Genomic DNA, 15,033 nt, shown 5'->3' with positions numbered 1-15,033 from the left:
ATTAACTCTGAGTCTTTGTTGGGTTTCCAGTTTTAACTGGTTAACTTCTGAGTCCCTTCTAGTGGGCTTTATGTCCTTATTCTCTCTCCATACCGCTTATATCTATTTTCCAGCCTAACAGAAGCAATTGGCTAATTGTTCATTTTAAAGAATATTTTAGGTTACTTTTAAATGAATATAATGCTTATTAATGCCATACTTTAAATCCAAAAATTGTAAGAAAATATAATTTTATTAGGAGTTACATGATTTTATGGACTTCCTGTCTTGTATTTAAACTGCTTTTGCAATGAGATGTGAACTTGAAACTTTGTTGGCTCGCCAGTGTCCAAGAAACCTTTCCAAGTGCTTTTCTTTGTTAATTCATACTAACACTTAAAAATTTTGCTAACCTTATTGCTCAGAAACAGTATTATAAATTTAATTAATCTCAGAAAGTGTGGCCAAAGAATCCTTAGTAATTAGGAGTTTGAGGAAAGCTGATCTTCTGGGAGGCTAAATGTTCCCCAGGGCTCCCCAGAGGGATCAGCCAGACAATTTCTTGCTAAAGAATCACCATGCTTATAAATAATGCAGAAGCAGAATTGTTTTGATTTATGAGCCTTAATATCTCTGAATTTTACTCACTGAAGAGACAGGATCATAAATTTTTTCAAGATCTTTATATTTCTAAAGTCAACATTCATGTTAAGGAGAGAAACCCATTTCACATCTTGGGTATTTTTGGTAAGTGTTAATTTACATGTTTCATTAAATTTACTAATTAATAAGTCAATGAAATAACTTTAATATGTCTCTAGATCATTATCATACATGGTTATTTCTGTTTCATGTGATAAATATACGCTCAAAACTCATAATTTTTTCTAATTTTATTTTAGGTGATTTGTTTTGGTTTTGAAAAATGGTCTCTGAAAATGTGTGATACACAGGTTGGGTCAAAAATTTATATCATAAAATTTCTTACAAAATGAAGTATGTAGGCACCATGGATGTCATCTCTTGAACTTTATTTCAAACACAACACAGAAATGTACAGGCAGAGCAGGTTTACCATGTAAGTTCATGGAAGCCAAACCACAAACTAAGATACTTCTTATAATATTGAAAGAAAAGTTGAGATATCCAGTGTAGTAACATATTTCTGAGAGAGCTGAGAGTCACTCATGCAGTTTGTTAAGTAAACACTTTCTAGAGCAGCTAGACACAAAAGAGGAGACATCAGAATTCATCCTAGTGCCCTTGTACACGAGAGTGTGTCTTTAGGACAGATTGTGGTGTTCCAACCCAAAGAACTGATACAGAGACCCTATAACCAATTATCACTTGGAAAAACAGTTTTTATTTAGAATGAAATTGTAAATATGTCACTGGATGTGTCCAGGTAGAATTAGAACTTTTCAAAGAAAATGTAAATGTGACTCAGAAATATTCTTGTTTCTGAGTGTATGTTTACTGAAACTTCTAATGGTATTTAGCATAGTTAGGAGGAAAAACAAATAACTATAATTATTACATTCATGCTATTTATAGATTATACAATTATTATGTATTATAAATAGATTAGTTATAAATATGTAATTTATAAATATAAATGTAAGTGTGTTCATTTCCTGTATCCATATTTCCTGCTAAAAAGCCATACAATGATACCTATAACTGCATTTGTTGATATTGTGGAGTATTTCCATTTAATCCATTACCACTTTATTTAACCACTTATTTTTTTAACCCCATGATAACTATAGCACATTATCCAACATGGAAAACCTCACCATCTTTACAGAATTCCTCCTCATGGATGTCTCAAGCTCTTGGGAACTTCGCATTTTGCAAGGCCTGCTGTTCCTATTGATTTATCTAGGAACTCTGGCTGGAAACCTACTCACCATTGCTGCCATCGTGACAGACCCACACCTTCACACGCCAATGTATTTTTTTATAAGCAACTTATCTCTCATAGACCTTTGCTGCATATCAGTCAGTGTTCCCAAACTGATTGTGAATTCCCTGACAGGCAGTATGTCCATCTCACTGAAAGAATGTGCTGCTCAGATTTTCCTATATATTTTCTTTGCATCCACTGAGATGGCTTACCTTGTGGTCATGTCCTATGACCGCTATGTTGCCATTTGCCACCCTCTGCACTATGGGCTCACCATCACCCCCTGGGTGTGCTCACAGGCAGCAGTGGGCTCATGGGGCAGTGGACTGGTCTTTTCTGCCATCCACACTGGGAATATGTTCAGACTTCCCTTCACCAAGTCCAATGTGATCAACCAATATTTTTGTGATGTACCTCAAGTTGTGAGAATATCATCTTCAGAAGTTCAGTTTTCTGAATCTGTGATGCTTGTATTAAGTACTTGCATTATCTTGATATGTTTTACTTGTCTGTTTGTGTCGTACATTAATATACTTTCAACGGTGCTTAAGATCCATTCAGCAGAAGCCCGCAACAAAGCCTTGTCCACCTGTACCCCACAGTTGCTAATTATTCTTATATTTATAATTTCTGGATTCATTGCAGTCTTAGGTCCCATTGCAAATAAAGTATCTCTTAAAAATCTGCTGACAGCCATGTTCTATAGCACAGTGCCCCAATTCATAAACCCCATCATCTACAGTCTGCGAAACAGGGAGATAAACATTGCTCTAGGCAGAATGTTCAACAAATCCTGAGTGCCTAAGTAGGCACTTTCTAAAATAAAAAAGTTCTTAAAAGCAAGTCAACTTGATAGAAGTTTAGATTATATTTCATATACATTCTTAAATCTATGAATTTTCTAGTGTTCAATGCCTTATATTTCTTTCTTGTCAAATGATGTGATAGTGAGTTACAAGCTTGCTATATATATAAGCTTTTCTTGCTCAAAATCATATTTACATAATGTATAAATAGTCCTTAGAAACACTACAGTCCTGGGCCATATTGTAAAATAGTTCTGGAAAACTTTTGGGATGATTTTGAGAAAGAACATCATTTGGGAAATCTGTACTTTATATATAAATACCTAGATACTGCTGACCTGGAAGATAATACCAAGCGGTTTGGGTCAGAAAAGCCTACTGACTACATTGCTCTTTTTGCTCTCACTCCTGTACAAATGCTGGAGTAAGTAACAAAACGGGCTGGAATGTAACTAAGTGATTTAAAGCACAATGAGTAGAGAGCACTGAAACCAGGGCTAAACCCTGGAAGCCAGCTTCTCACTGGTTCCTGGAAACTATGAAGGGTTGTTTCACTCAATGGAAGTGGTGTGACTCTGAAACGACTAGTCTTCCACCGTGACTTGGTTTTATAGATTTGTTCTCTCCATGGGCTCTGGATGCAAAAATGCAGGTCATGCTTGATGCATCCATACTTTCTTAACTACAAGAAAAAGGAATCAGTGGCTGTAGAGTGGACTGGGATGTATCAAGTACTGGTGTTAGATTTTACCCAGAGAAAACTAGGTATTTCTTGGACTATATAACACAGTTTTCTCAGTACATGTGACATAAAAATTAATCATCTAAAAATTGAAACAGTTTTATTTTCCTCATTTCCAAAGGCTAAAGCAGAATTTTGCTGGCTAAAGAAGAGTTTACCCTTCCTACATCTCAGAGTTGAACCCCACAGTGTCAGCCTTTCTTTCGAATCCCTACCTAGGAAAGGTCCAACATTTGGGAATAATGCTCAGATAGCTCCAGCTTGGAACTGGTACAAAGGCACTTCAGGTTTACTATGGTTCTGTATATACACTTCTGCACAGAAGCAAAAATAGAAGAAAGGCTACAAATCTCATGTGTACCAAACCCAATAATCCTCAAAAATTCTGAACCTTGGTGATGCTCATCAATGCCTTCAATGATCCTCCTAATTTCAGTATTGAATATCTGAGGACTCTATCATGTTTCTTTATATCATTTATTTGTACATTTCTGTTACTTGCACAAATGTTTCCTTGTAAAATACACTACTGCTCAATTTCACACTCATAATTGTTGAGGGTAAGATTTCTTAATTCATGTGTGAATATATTTCATTGTCATGTCTCATTTATATTTAAATATATATCACTAGGATAAATAACATATGACTTGTCAGAACAAGAACAACAAAATTACCCTGTAAATAAGTAGACATTTTCAAGAACTAAAAAGCCACTCATGCTGGGCCGCTCTGGTCCTAGTGGCTTCATGTACCATGGTTGGGCTCTAAGTTTTCAGTCATGCCAATACTTTACCAGACACCATTTTTCAAATATTGAGCTATTAGGAAAGCATGATCTTTTTCCCAAAGTGTAAGGACATTGCATATTTAATTTGATATACAAAAATAATAAAGCTGTAACTCTTCAGATGTAAGACCTGAGTAGATATTTTTCCAGAGAAGACACAAATAGCCAACAGCTGCATGAAAAGATACTAAGCATCAGCAGCCATTAGGAAAGGCACAACAAAATCACCATGAGATATCATTTCAAAATTTTGTGGTGAAAACATTTAAGATCTAGTCTCTTGACAACTTGCAAGTATACAACTCAATATTTGTTAACTGCAGTCACCATGCTGTACCTGCATAACTCCAGTCATGATGTTGGACATACCATCCCAGTATTTATTTATCTTATAACTGGAAATTTGTACCATTTGTCTAACTTCTACCAATTCATTTTATCTCTACCCTCTGCCCCAGGTAACTACAAGTCTGATCTCTATCTCTATAAGGTCTACTTGTTAGTTTCCACAAATAAGTGAAATCAAATTGTATTTTTCTTTATCTGACATTTCACTTACCATATTGCCTTCGAGATCCATCCATGTTTTTGAAAATGTCAGAATTCTTCATTTTTATGGTTGGATAAATTTATCACGATCTGTTCATCTGCCTACAGGCACTGAGGTTTTTTTTCATGTTTTGGTTACCATAAATAATGCTTCTATGAACCTGGGGTACAGATACCAATTAATGTTAGAGTAACTGATTCCCAGAAACAGAAGTATAAGTGGTTCTTTTTTTATTTCTTTGAAGATCCTCCAAACTGTTTTCATTGAAATGTACCTGTTCATAAGCCCACCCACAGTGCACAAACTTTCCTTTCCTCTACATCCTCATCAGAATTAATCTCTTGTCTAAAAGTTGATAGCCATTCTAACAGGTTCAAGGTGGAAAAATTGTGTTGCTAAAGTGCTAACTATCCTTATTGTGGTAAGAATTTCACCATGTACAGGTGAGTTGAATTATCACATTGTGCACCTTAAACTTGCAGTCAAAAGTCAAATATATCTCATTCAAGCTGGGAAAAATAATTACATATGTTAGTAAAAATAGGTTTTGTTTCTGACAGACTTTAGTGTTTGACAGACATTTTCTCAAAACTGAAGTAAAGATAATCCACAAACCGAGCTGCTCATGATAATATTTGAGTTTTAAGTTATAACTAGAATGTTAATGACTGTCTTCCCCATGAGCTTAACATTTTTCTAATACAGAAAGACCTTTCTAATGAAATTGGTAGTCATATTTAAGTCTTTATTTTGGCATATGATGAAATATATCATAGTTGTAATATTTACTTGTCTCTGGGAGCCATTACAGGTGATCAAGATGTTATGTTACAAAATCAGAATTGGTAAAATCCAAAGAGCTAGGTAGATTTAAATAAAAATATAAAAAGTTCGACATGCAGTTTTCAATTCCAAAACCAACTAATCTTCAATAAATCACTTGTTGAGTTTGGCCTGCTATCAATGATGAGTATTAACTATTATTTTAGTGATATCAATTCAGTGCTTCAAATTTCCAGTCATATATTTGGATGAGGACTTATTTTCCTTATATACATTAATCAATAAATTGCAACAGAGTGAGCAAAGATGCATATCTGAGAATAACCTATCTTCTATTAAGGCAGATGTCAAACAGATTTGTAAACATACAAGCTAATGCCTCTTTTCTTACTCATGTTTTTGGAAAACCACTTTTCAACAAAATGGGATATTAAATTAAAAACAAAATATTTTATTATTTTATTAAATTCAATATATGTAATAAAAACATATCATTTCAAATATGTTAAATACCAATGAATACATACGACTCAAGTAACTTTAAGCTTTGGTGTGATCAAATCTTTCAAAGAGTGAACTGTCCCAATAACAACAAAAATTGGAAACTGCTGAGTTATATAAATCATATTCCAAATTAGTGTCCTTAGTATTTCATGGAACAAAGTTCACTTTAGCATTTATTTTTCCTATCATTATTCTCTTTTGAGTATTATGATTTCATTAAAATAAAATTTTGAAAATTTATTTGTCATATGGTAATTGTGGGTAAATCTGCAATATTTCCAGAATCTCTCCCCTGGCCTTTGTCCATCTCCATATCAACAGGTGATTACAAGGGGGAGGGAGGGCACACCTGGACCAGAGAGTTTGGGTGAGGTCCATTGCAGCTGGGTCATGAGAGACACAGGCGATCAGAAGCAGACGACTGCTTATAAGCAATAAACAGCTTTCTCCTACTCTATTTCTCCCTTTGACTGATTTTGGTTTCAAAGGTTTATTTTCCCCAGCATGGGGACATAACTCCCACCCAGAGTTACCCCTGGTGGCAGTCCTCAGGACATCTGAACACAAAGTCTGTCATTATGGGTACAGTGCTTTGGCAGGCTGCTCCTAGGGAGGGTGGGGGATACTCAGATACCCCCATTTGGATGATGGGGCTGGGGGTGATGATTCACCAAGGAGCCCCCTTATTCATGGGACTTCCAGCTAGGGAGCCTGTAGTGGGTAACTGGTCAAGGGTAAAGCACCTTTAGAGGGGTGGGGCCTTCCCCAGAACTGGGGAAGTGTTGAGACAACAGAAGCTTTGGAATTAGCCCTCCGTGAGATGGAAGACCTCTTAGAGGCCCTGAGTGGCCATGTGGCAGCTGGGATTGTAGGATGCTTGTTTCTCAAGATTTTGTAAAGTTTTATTGAGGTAAAAGAGAGGGTTATTGAGGAAAGCGAGAGACTTCGGCAGGATAGATACACACTTCAGCATTCCTTGGAGGAGCTGGGCAATGATCAACAGGATGACTTTAAGAAAGAGAGACAGTTATTGAGAAGACAGATCATGCTTCTGGAAAATACATTAGCAGCAAGAGAGGAGGCAGCTGGAAGATCCATGGTGCAGGAGGCCATGGGTAGGGGGAACAGTGCCTCCAGCCCTGGAGATGGTAGAGGAGATGTTGGGAGAGGATGAAGGGGGGAGGCCAAGAGCCAATCTGTTGTCAAGGCGACCGCCAGAGTAAAGAGCCTCACAGGTATTAAAGGCCTGCCAAGTTGTAATTGAGAAAATGAAACCAAAACAACCATGGGCTCCTCAGGGGGAGGAGCCGCCCCCTCCCCAGGTTGTGGAGCACTCCATATACTACCCCTGTATACACAGGATAAGCTGGTGGACATCAGTATCCATTTCAGCAGAAGCCATCAGAACCTCGATCTGCATGGCTTTTGCAACTTTGTAATATGGAGGTGGAGAAATTGTTATGTTGGGTTCTGAAATGGGTGGACTGACTTCTTGGAGGACTCACATTTCCCTCTGGCAGTGGTTGGAAAGTGCCTGTCACACCCTAGGGAATCATGCACTTCAGGATTGGCTGACAACACCATTAGGAAAATTTGGCCTAATCAGGGTGATTTACCATACTTACCCACTAGATGGAAAACATATGCAGAGATCCAGCAGGTGTTACAAGAGTTCGGCATGAAAAATATCATCTATAATATGGGCTCCCAGGGCCCTGATGAGGAGTTGTTCACCAAAGGAATGAGAAATTTGGTGCTGCATACAGCTCCTCCATCTCTCTTTCGGTCCCTAGTGACTATTCTTGACCCCCACATAGGGTAAGTAATGTAAAGTGAGGCTACTTGAACTTTAGCAGATCTGAGGGAGGTTGCAACAATAAGAGCACAGAAGGAAATATGGGCTACCACTGAAAGGAGAGGTGCAAATAGACCCGCAAAGGTCTCAAGGACCTAGATCTGGGTTGATTTGATAAAGACTGGGGTAGTGAAAGAAAACTGATGGACAGCCCAACAGGATCTTGTTAGAACTGTGGCACCAATTAAAGCCAGAGCAGCAGTTCCAGTCACTGAGGTCCAGGACACAGAAGCTGGAGACAGAGTCCCATGTTGGGCCTGTGTTCCTGAAAAACTTCCTGGGGAATAGGACTCAGGATTCCCTTTGGCCCTCATCCCCACAGGAGGAATACTGGACATTGAGGTTTGACTGAGTGGGGGGTTAAATCCCCCACCTTGGAAGATGTCATGGGGATCAAAGGCCACTTGTAGAATTAGTAATTTATTGGTCCCCTGTGAAAGTACAAGATGTTCTGGTGCTGGTGGACACAGGAGCTGAATGTTCTCTGACTCATGGCAACCCTGAGTGTTTTCCTGGGACCCCTGCTGTGATAGATAGCTACTGGGGTAAGGCAATTAGAGTGAAGAAAGCCCAAATCCCATTGGTGATAGGGCGTTTACCCCCAAAGGAGTAAACTGTGTACATTTCTCCCATCTGTGAGCATATTTTGTGGCTGGATATCCTGCAGGGCCTGTGGTTACAGACCACTGTAGGTGAGTTCAAACTGGTGGTACATATAGTGAAGACAGTTGTGAGGGAACATGTGAAGCACCCACCTGTAGCTCTGCCTGTACCTTGGCAGACAACAACTACTGAAAAGTATAAATTGTCCTCGGGCACAGGGAAATTGGAGAAATTCTACAGGAGTTGGAGAAGTTGGGTATTATAAAGTCCACTCATAGTCTTTTTAACTCCCTGGTAGGGCTAGTGAAAAAGCCAGACAGCTCCTGGTGTACGACTGTGGATTACAGGATTACAGAAATGGAATAAATTCACAGTCCCTTTGCATGCTGCTGTCCCCTCTATAGCAGCCCTTATGAACACCCTAATTCATGAACGCGGGATGTATCATTACGTTTTGGACCTTGCTACTAACAATACTGACTAAATTCCCTGTGGAAGAATCTGATCTTAGCATATTTGGTGAGGTAAGTGTCCCAATATGTGCCATGATTTCTTTTTCTTGTACTTACTTTTAAAAATACACTCTTAATTGTCACTTAAGTTTCATTAAATTAGAAGCAATTATTCAATTGCTGGTTTTTAAAATATTTTAGTTAATTTAAACTGAATATGATTTTTCTTAATGCTGTAAATTAAATCCAAACCCTTAAGAAAGTATAATTTTATTAGGAGTCACATAATTTTATGGACTTTCTGTAACAGACACACTTGCCTAATTAGACGTGAACTTGAAAATGTCTTCGATCTCCAGCAACTTGGAAAACATTTTTGAAGTTATCTTTGGATGTGTCACACACATATTAAAAGATATGCTAATTTTATTGTTAAAAACACTTTACATATTTAATTTATTTCAAGTGGTGTGGACATAGAACCCTTAGTAATCAGGAGTTGGAGGGAAGCTGGCTTTCTTGAAGGCTGAGATCCCCTGCTCTGCAGGGCTCACCAGAGGTATGACCCAGACATTTGCATCCTAAAGAATCACCAAGCTTATAAATAATCCAAAAAATGAATTGCTTGTATGATATGTTGTAAGTGTGAGTATCTTTGAAATTAGCTCCTTGAATTTATCTCAGTGAAGAAGCAGGATCACAAATATCTCCAACCCTCTTTCAATGCACAAAAGAAATGTACATGTTAGAGAAGATAAGCTTATTGCCTCACTTCTGAAGTATTTCTTTCCGGTCATTGCAAATGAATTTCTGAAAGTTTTGATGTTTGTCTTTTTTTTAAGACTTTGCTTGCCAGTTCTTGATACAGAATTGTAAGCTACCCAACATCTTTCCCATAAACGTTTCTTTTCATTCACCAAATCATAATTTTAGCAAAATACCTAAATAATGCAGACTGACAATCTATATGCTCTTTACCTTCAGTTGATGTACTGTTGCATTGTTAAATATAAAATTAATTATAGTTTATATTATTTTTATCTTATTAGGTTTCATTTTTTAATATACTTGTTTTTAGAACAGTTTTAGGTACACAGAAAAACTGAATGGAAGAATACAGAAACCACCATGCCTTTGCCTCCACACAGTGCCTTGTACTATCCATACCCTGCACCAAACTGTACATTTGTTACAGTAATTGAACCTATACTGACACACTGCTATCACCTTAAGTCCATAGTTCACCATCGATTGTTGCACTTCCATAGATTTGACAAATGTATTATGACATGTATTCATGACCTATTTAGCCCTCCCTGACCTATTAAACCCTTGCAACAACTGAACCATTTACTGTCTCAGTATTTTTTTTCCAGAATGCCATATTATTGAAATCACACACTATGTAGCCTTTCCAAATTGGCTTCATTCATGTAATGATATGCATTTAAGTTTGTTCCTTGTAAATTCATAGCTTGATGGTTCATTTATTTTTATTGCTGAGTAATATTCTCTTGTCTGGATATGACAAAGTTTATTCACCTACTGAAGGGCATCTTTGTGGCTTCCAGGTTTGACCATTATGAATAAAAACACTAAACATATTTCTGTAAAAGATAATAAAAAGGTAAAACAACTGTAAATCAGATCAAAAACAATAAGCAAAATTGCAGTAAGTCATTTCTTATCAATAATCACATAAAATATATTGATTAAACTCTATCAAAAAGCTTGGAGTGGATGAATGGATTAAAAAATACCCAACTATATGCTGTCTGCATGACAGTTATTTCAGCATTAAGGACACACACACAGACTGAAAGTGAGGAGATAGGAAAATATGTTCCATGCAAATGGAAACCAAAAGAGCAGGAGCTGTTATACTTCTTTTAAATCATATAAGCTTTTTCAAGAACTGCCAAAGATACAAAGAAAGGGTCAAGTCATTGACAAAATATAACATCATAAATTACTTGTGTGTGTGCCAGGACATCCACTCTATAAGCAACCATATCTATTCATTTGTGGATGCACACTTAAGCTGTTCCTATGCCTGGGAGATTGTAAATAATGCTGGAATAATCATGTTGGTATAGCATATTTTCATGGTAGTTATTTAATTTTCTTTAGATATATGCCCAGAGTAGGATTGCCAGATCATATTGTAGTTCTAGTTTAATTGTGAAGGGAAATTCCATATTGTTTTTTATAATGGCCGAACCAATTTATATCCCCATCAACACTGTAAAAGGTACAGTTTTATCCACATCTACAGCAGCACTTATAATCTTTGAACTTTTCACATAGCCATCACAGTAGTTGTGAGATAATAACTCATTGTAGCTGTGATCTGCAACTGCCTAATGATAAATGTTATTAAGCAACTTTTCATAAAACTCTTGACTATTTGTATATCTTCTATAGAAAAATGTCAATTCAATTATTTGTCCATTTTTTATTAAACATGCTGTTTTGCTACTGAGTTGTAGGGGATTTTTTGTGTCTTTGGATGAAGCTTCCATGGGGAGCTTGTGTATTACTGTCTGCTCTAATGCTGGGTACAGAGGAGTATTTGTCTTGATGTCCCTTAAACGATTTTTTAAATTTTGTTGTCCTTAATCTACAATTACGTGAAGAACATTGTTTACTAGGGTCCCCCTTTCACCAAGTCCCCCCCACAAACCCTATTACAGTACTGTCCATCAGCATAGTAAGATTCTGTAGAATCACTACTTGTCTTCTCTGTGTTGCACAGCCCTCTCCATGATCCCCCACATTATACATGCTAATCGTAATACCCCCTTTCTTCTTCCCCACCCTTATCGCACCCTTCCCTCCCATTCTCCCCAGTCTCTTTCCCTTTGGTAACCGTTAGTCCATTCTTAGGTTCTGTGATTCTGCTGCCATTTTGTTCCTTCAGTCTTTCTTTGTTCCTATACTAAACATATGAGTGAATTCATTTGGTACTTGTCTTTCTCCACCTGGCTTATTTATACCCTCTAGCTCCATATGGATGGAGCTAGAGGGTATAAATATATTGATTAAACTCTATCAAAAGACTGGAGTGGATAATGGATTAAAAAATACCATGTTGCAAAAGGTAGGATTTTTATGGCTGAATAATATTCCATGTGTATATGTACCACATCTTCTTTATACATTCATCTACTAATGGACACTTAGGTTGCTTCCATTTCTTGGCTATTGTAAGTAGTGACTTTTGGATGTAGAATTCTATAGAGGTCTATTAGGTCCATCTGTTGTAGTGTGTTGTTCAGTGTCTCTGTGTACTTACTTATTTTTTATCTGGTGAATCTGTCCTTTGGAGTGAGTGGCATGTTGAAGTCTCCTAAAATGAATGCATTGCATTCTCTTTCCTCCTTTAATTCTTTTAGTATTTGTTTCACATATGTTGGTGCTCCTGTGCTCGGTGCATATTTATATATAATGGTTATATCCTCTTGCTGGACTGGGCCCTTTATGATTATGTAATGTTCTTCTTTATCTTTTGTTACTTTCTTTGTTTTGAGGTCTATTTTGTCTGACACTACTGCAACACCTGCTTTGTTCTCCCTGTTGTTTGCATGAAATGTCTTTTTCCATCCCTTGGCTTTTAGTCTGTGCATGTCTTTGGGTTTGAGGTGAGTCTCTTGTAAGCAGCATAGAGATGGGTCTTGCTTTTTTATCCATTCTATTATTCTGTCTTTTGATTGGTGTACTCAGTTCATTTACATTCAGGGTGATTATTGAAAGATACGTACTTACTGCCATTGCAGGCTTTAGATTCATGGTTACCAAAGGTTCAAAGTTAGCTTCTTTAATATCTTACTGTCCAACTTAACTTGCTTATTGAGCTATTATAAACACTGTCTGATGATTCTTTATTTCTCTCCCTTCTTATTCCTCCTCCTCCATTCTTTATATGTTAGTTGTTTTATTCTGTGCTCTTTTGTGTTTTCTTTGACTACTTTTGTGGATAGTTGATTTCATTTTCTGCCTTTAGTTAGTATTTGGTTGGTCTGCTTACTTTGCTGTGATTTTATTTTCTCTGGTGATATCTATTTAGCCTTAGGAGTGCTTCCATCTAGAGCAGTCCCTCTAAAATACCCTGTAGAGGTGGTTTGTGGGAGGCAAATTCCCTCAACTTTTGCTTGTCTGGGAATTGTTTAATCCCTCCTTCATATTTAAGTGATAATCGTGCTGGATACAGTATTCTTGGTTAAAGGCCCTTCTGTTTCATTGCATTAAATATATAATGCCATTCTCTTTTGGCCTGCAATATTTCTGTTGAGAAGTCTAATGATAGCCTGATGGGTTTTCCTTTGTAGGTGTCCTTTTTCCTCTCTCTAGCTATCTTTAAAACTCTGTCCTTGTCCTTTATCTTTGTCATTTTAATTATTATGTGTCTTGGTGTTTTCCTCCTTGGGTCCCTTCTGTTGGGGGTTCTGTCCACTTCTATGGTCTGATCGATTATTTTCTTCCCCATTTTGGGGAAGTTTTCAGCAATTATTTCTTCAAATACACTTTCCATCCCTTTTTCTCTCTCTTCTTCTTCTGGTACCCCTATAATGCAGATATTGTTCCTTTTGGATTGGTCACCCAGTTCTCTTAATATTGTTTCATTCTGGTGATACTTTTCTCTCTCTCTGCATCAGCTTCTATGCGTTCCTGTTCTCTGGTTTCTATTCCATCAATGGCCTCTTGCATCTTATCCATTCTGCTTATAAATCCTTCCAGAGATTGTTTCATTTCTGTAATCTTCCAGACATCATCCCTTAGCTCTTGCATATTTCTCTGCAGCTCCATCAGCATGGCTATGAGCTTTATTTTTAATTCTATTTCAGGGAAATTGGTGAGGTCTATCTCCTTCTAAGGGTTTGCCTTTGTGATCTTGGTCTGTATCAAATTCTTCTACCTTTTCATGGTGATAGAGGTATTTGTGGGTAGCTGGCGTGTGTGTTGGCTAAGAGAAAGTCCCTTCTTGCTAGTTTGTGCCCTTCGTCTCCCGGGAGAGCAGTGACCCCTAGTGGCTTCTGCTGGTTAGCAGTGTACAGATGGGGTTTCTAATTCTTGCACAGCCGCTGTGGATCTCCACAGTTGTTGTTGGTGTGGCCACCCTCAGGCTCTTTCTCCAATATGGCGGAGCAGTGTCAGAGGGGGAACAGGCGGGAGGCTGTTTATCACTGTGAGGGGCCTCCGAGCTGTGCTACCGCCCAGGGGGTTAGGGCACCCGGAGTTCCCTGAGATTCCCAGTTGCTGGGCTAAGTGTCCCTGGATGCTTCCATCCAGCTGTGGGGTCCCTGTCCCTTTAAGACTTTCAAAAAGCACTCTCTTTTCTTTGTCCTGGGTGTGCCCACTGTGCGGACCCACTCAGGTCTTACTGTCTTGTTTCCCTAGTTTCTAGCACCCCACTCACACACTGTGTGTCTGCACTCTGGGTGCAGATGGCTAGGGCTAGGTGTTAAGCAGTCCTGGGCTACCTCTACCTTCCTGCTCTGACTCCTCTCCTCCCTCCAGGAGCTGGGGTGGGGGTCGTTCAGATCCCGCTGGGCCGTAGCTTATATCTTACCCCCTTCATGATGCACTGGGTTCTCATAGGTGTAGATGTAGTCTGGCTGTTGTCCTGTATCTTCTGGTCTCTCTTTTAGGAATAGTTATGTTTGTTGTATTTTCAAAAATATATATGGTTTTGGGAGGATATTCCCACTGCTTTACTCACACCACCATCTTGGTTCTCTTCCCTTTAATGATTTTTATAGAATGAGCTTTAATTGAATTATTCCACTTCCCACTCACTCACATGACTCCATGGATGGCCACCTCAGCCATCACCAGAAACAAACACCACTCCCTGGTCCATGGGTTTAATCAGCATTTGGAACACCCTTAGTTTCAAAGCCACATCCACCCCTGGACTCTGGTCTCCAATCACACCCCACCTGGTGGTGCATCCTCAAAAATAAGTCACTTGTAGAAGGTGTTGCACTGATTCTCTGTTCACATCTTCAGCCTGAAGGTGAAGCACAACTCAGATCTGCTTGTATTTCCATCCTAGTACAAGGG

The 15,033-nt window shown here is 38.2% G+C and overlaps 1 protein-coding gene across 1 annotated transcript; it reads left to right on the top strand.

Moving 5' to 3' along the window:
* The first annotated feature begins 1,761 nt into the window (after positions 1 to 1,761).
* Positions 1,762 to 2,682, top strand: LOC130680202 (olfactory receptor 14I1-like). Its single transcript, XM_057490473.1, has one exon. The coding sequence runs from the start codon at positions 1,762 to 1,764 to the stop codon at positions 2,680 to 2,682; it is 921 nt and encodes a 306-aa protein (XP_057346456.1).
* The last annotated feature ends 12,351 nt before the right edge of the window (positions 2,683 to 15,033 follow it).

Source organism: Manis pentadactyla, chromosome 13, assembly GCF_030020395.1.
Source record: "Manis pentadactyla isolate mManPen7 chromosome 13, mManPen7.hap1, whole genome shotgun sequence".
Taxonomy (NCBI): domain Eukaryota; kingdom Metazoa; phylum Chordata; class Mammalia; order Pholidota; family Manidae; genus Manis; species Manis pentadactyla.
The sequence above is the reverse complement of the archived record's forward strand: the minus strand, read 5'-3'. Positions and strand labels throughout refer to the sequence as shown.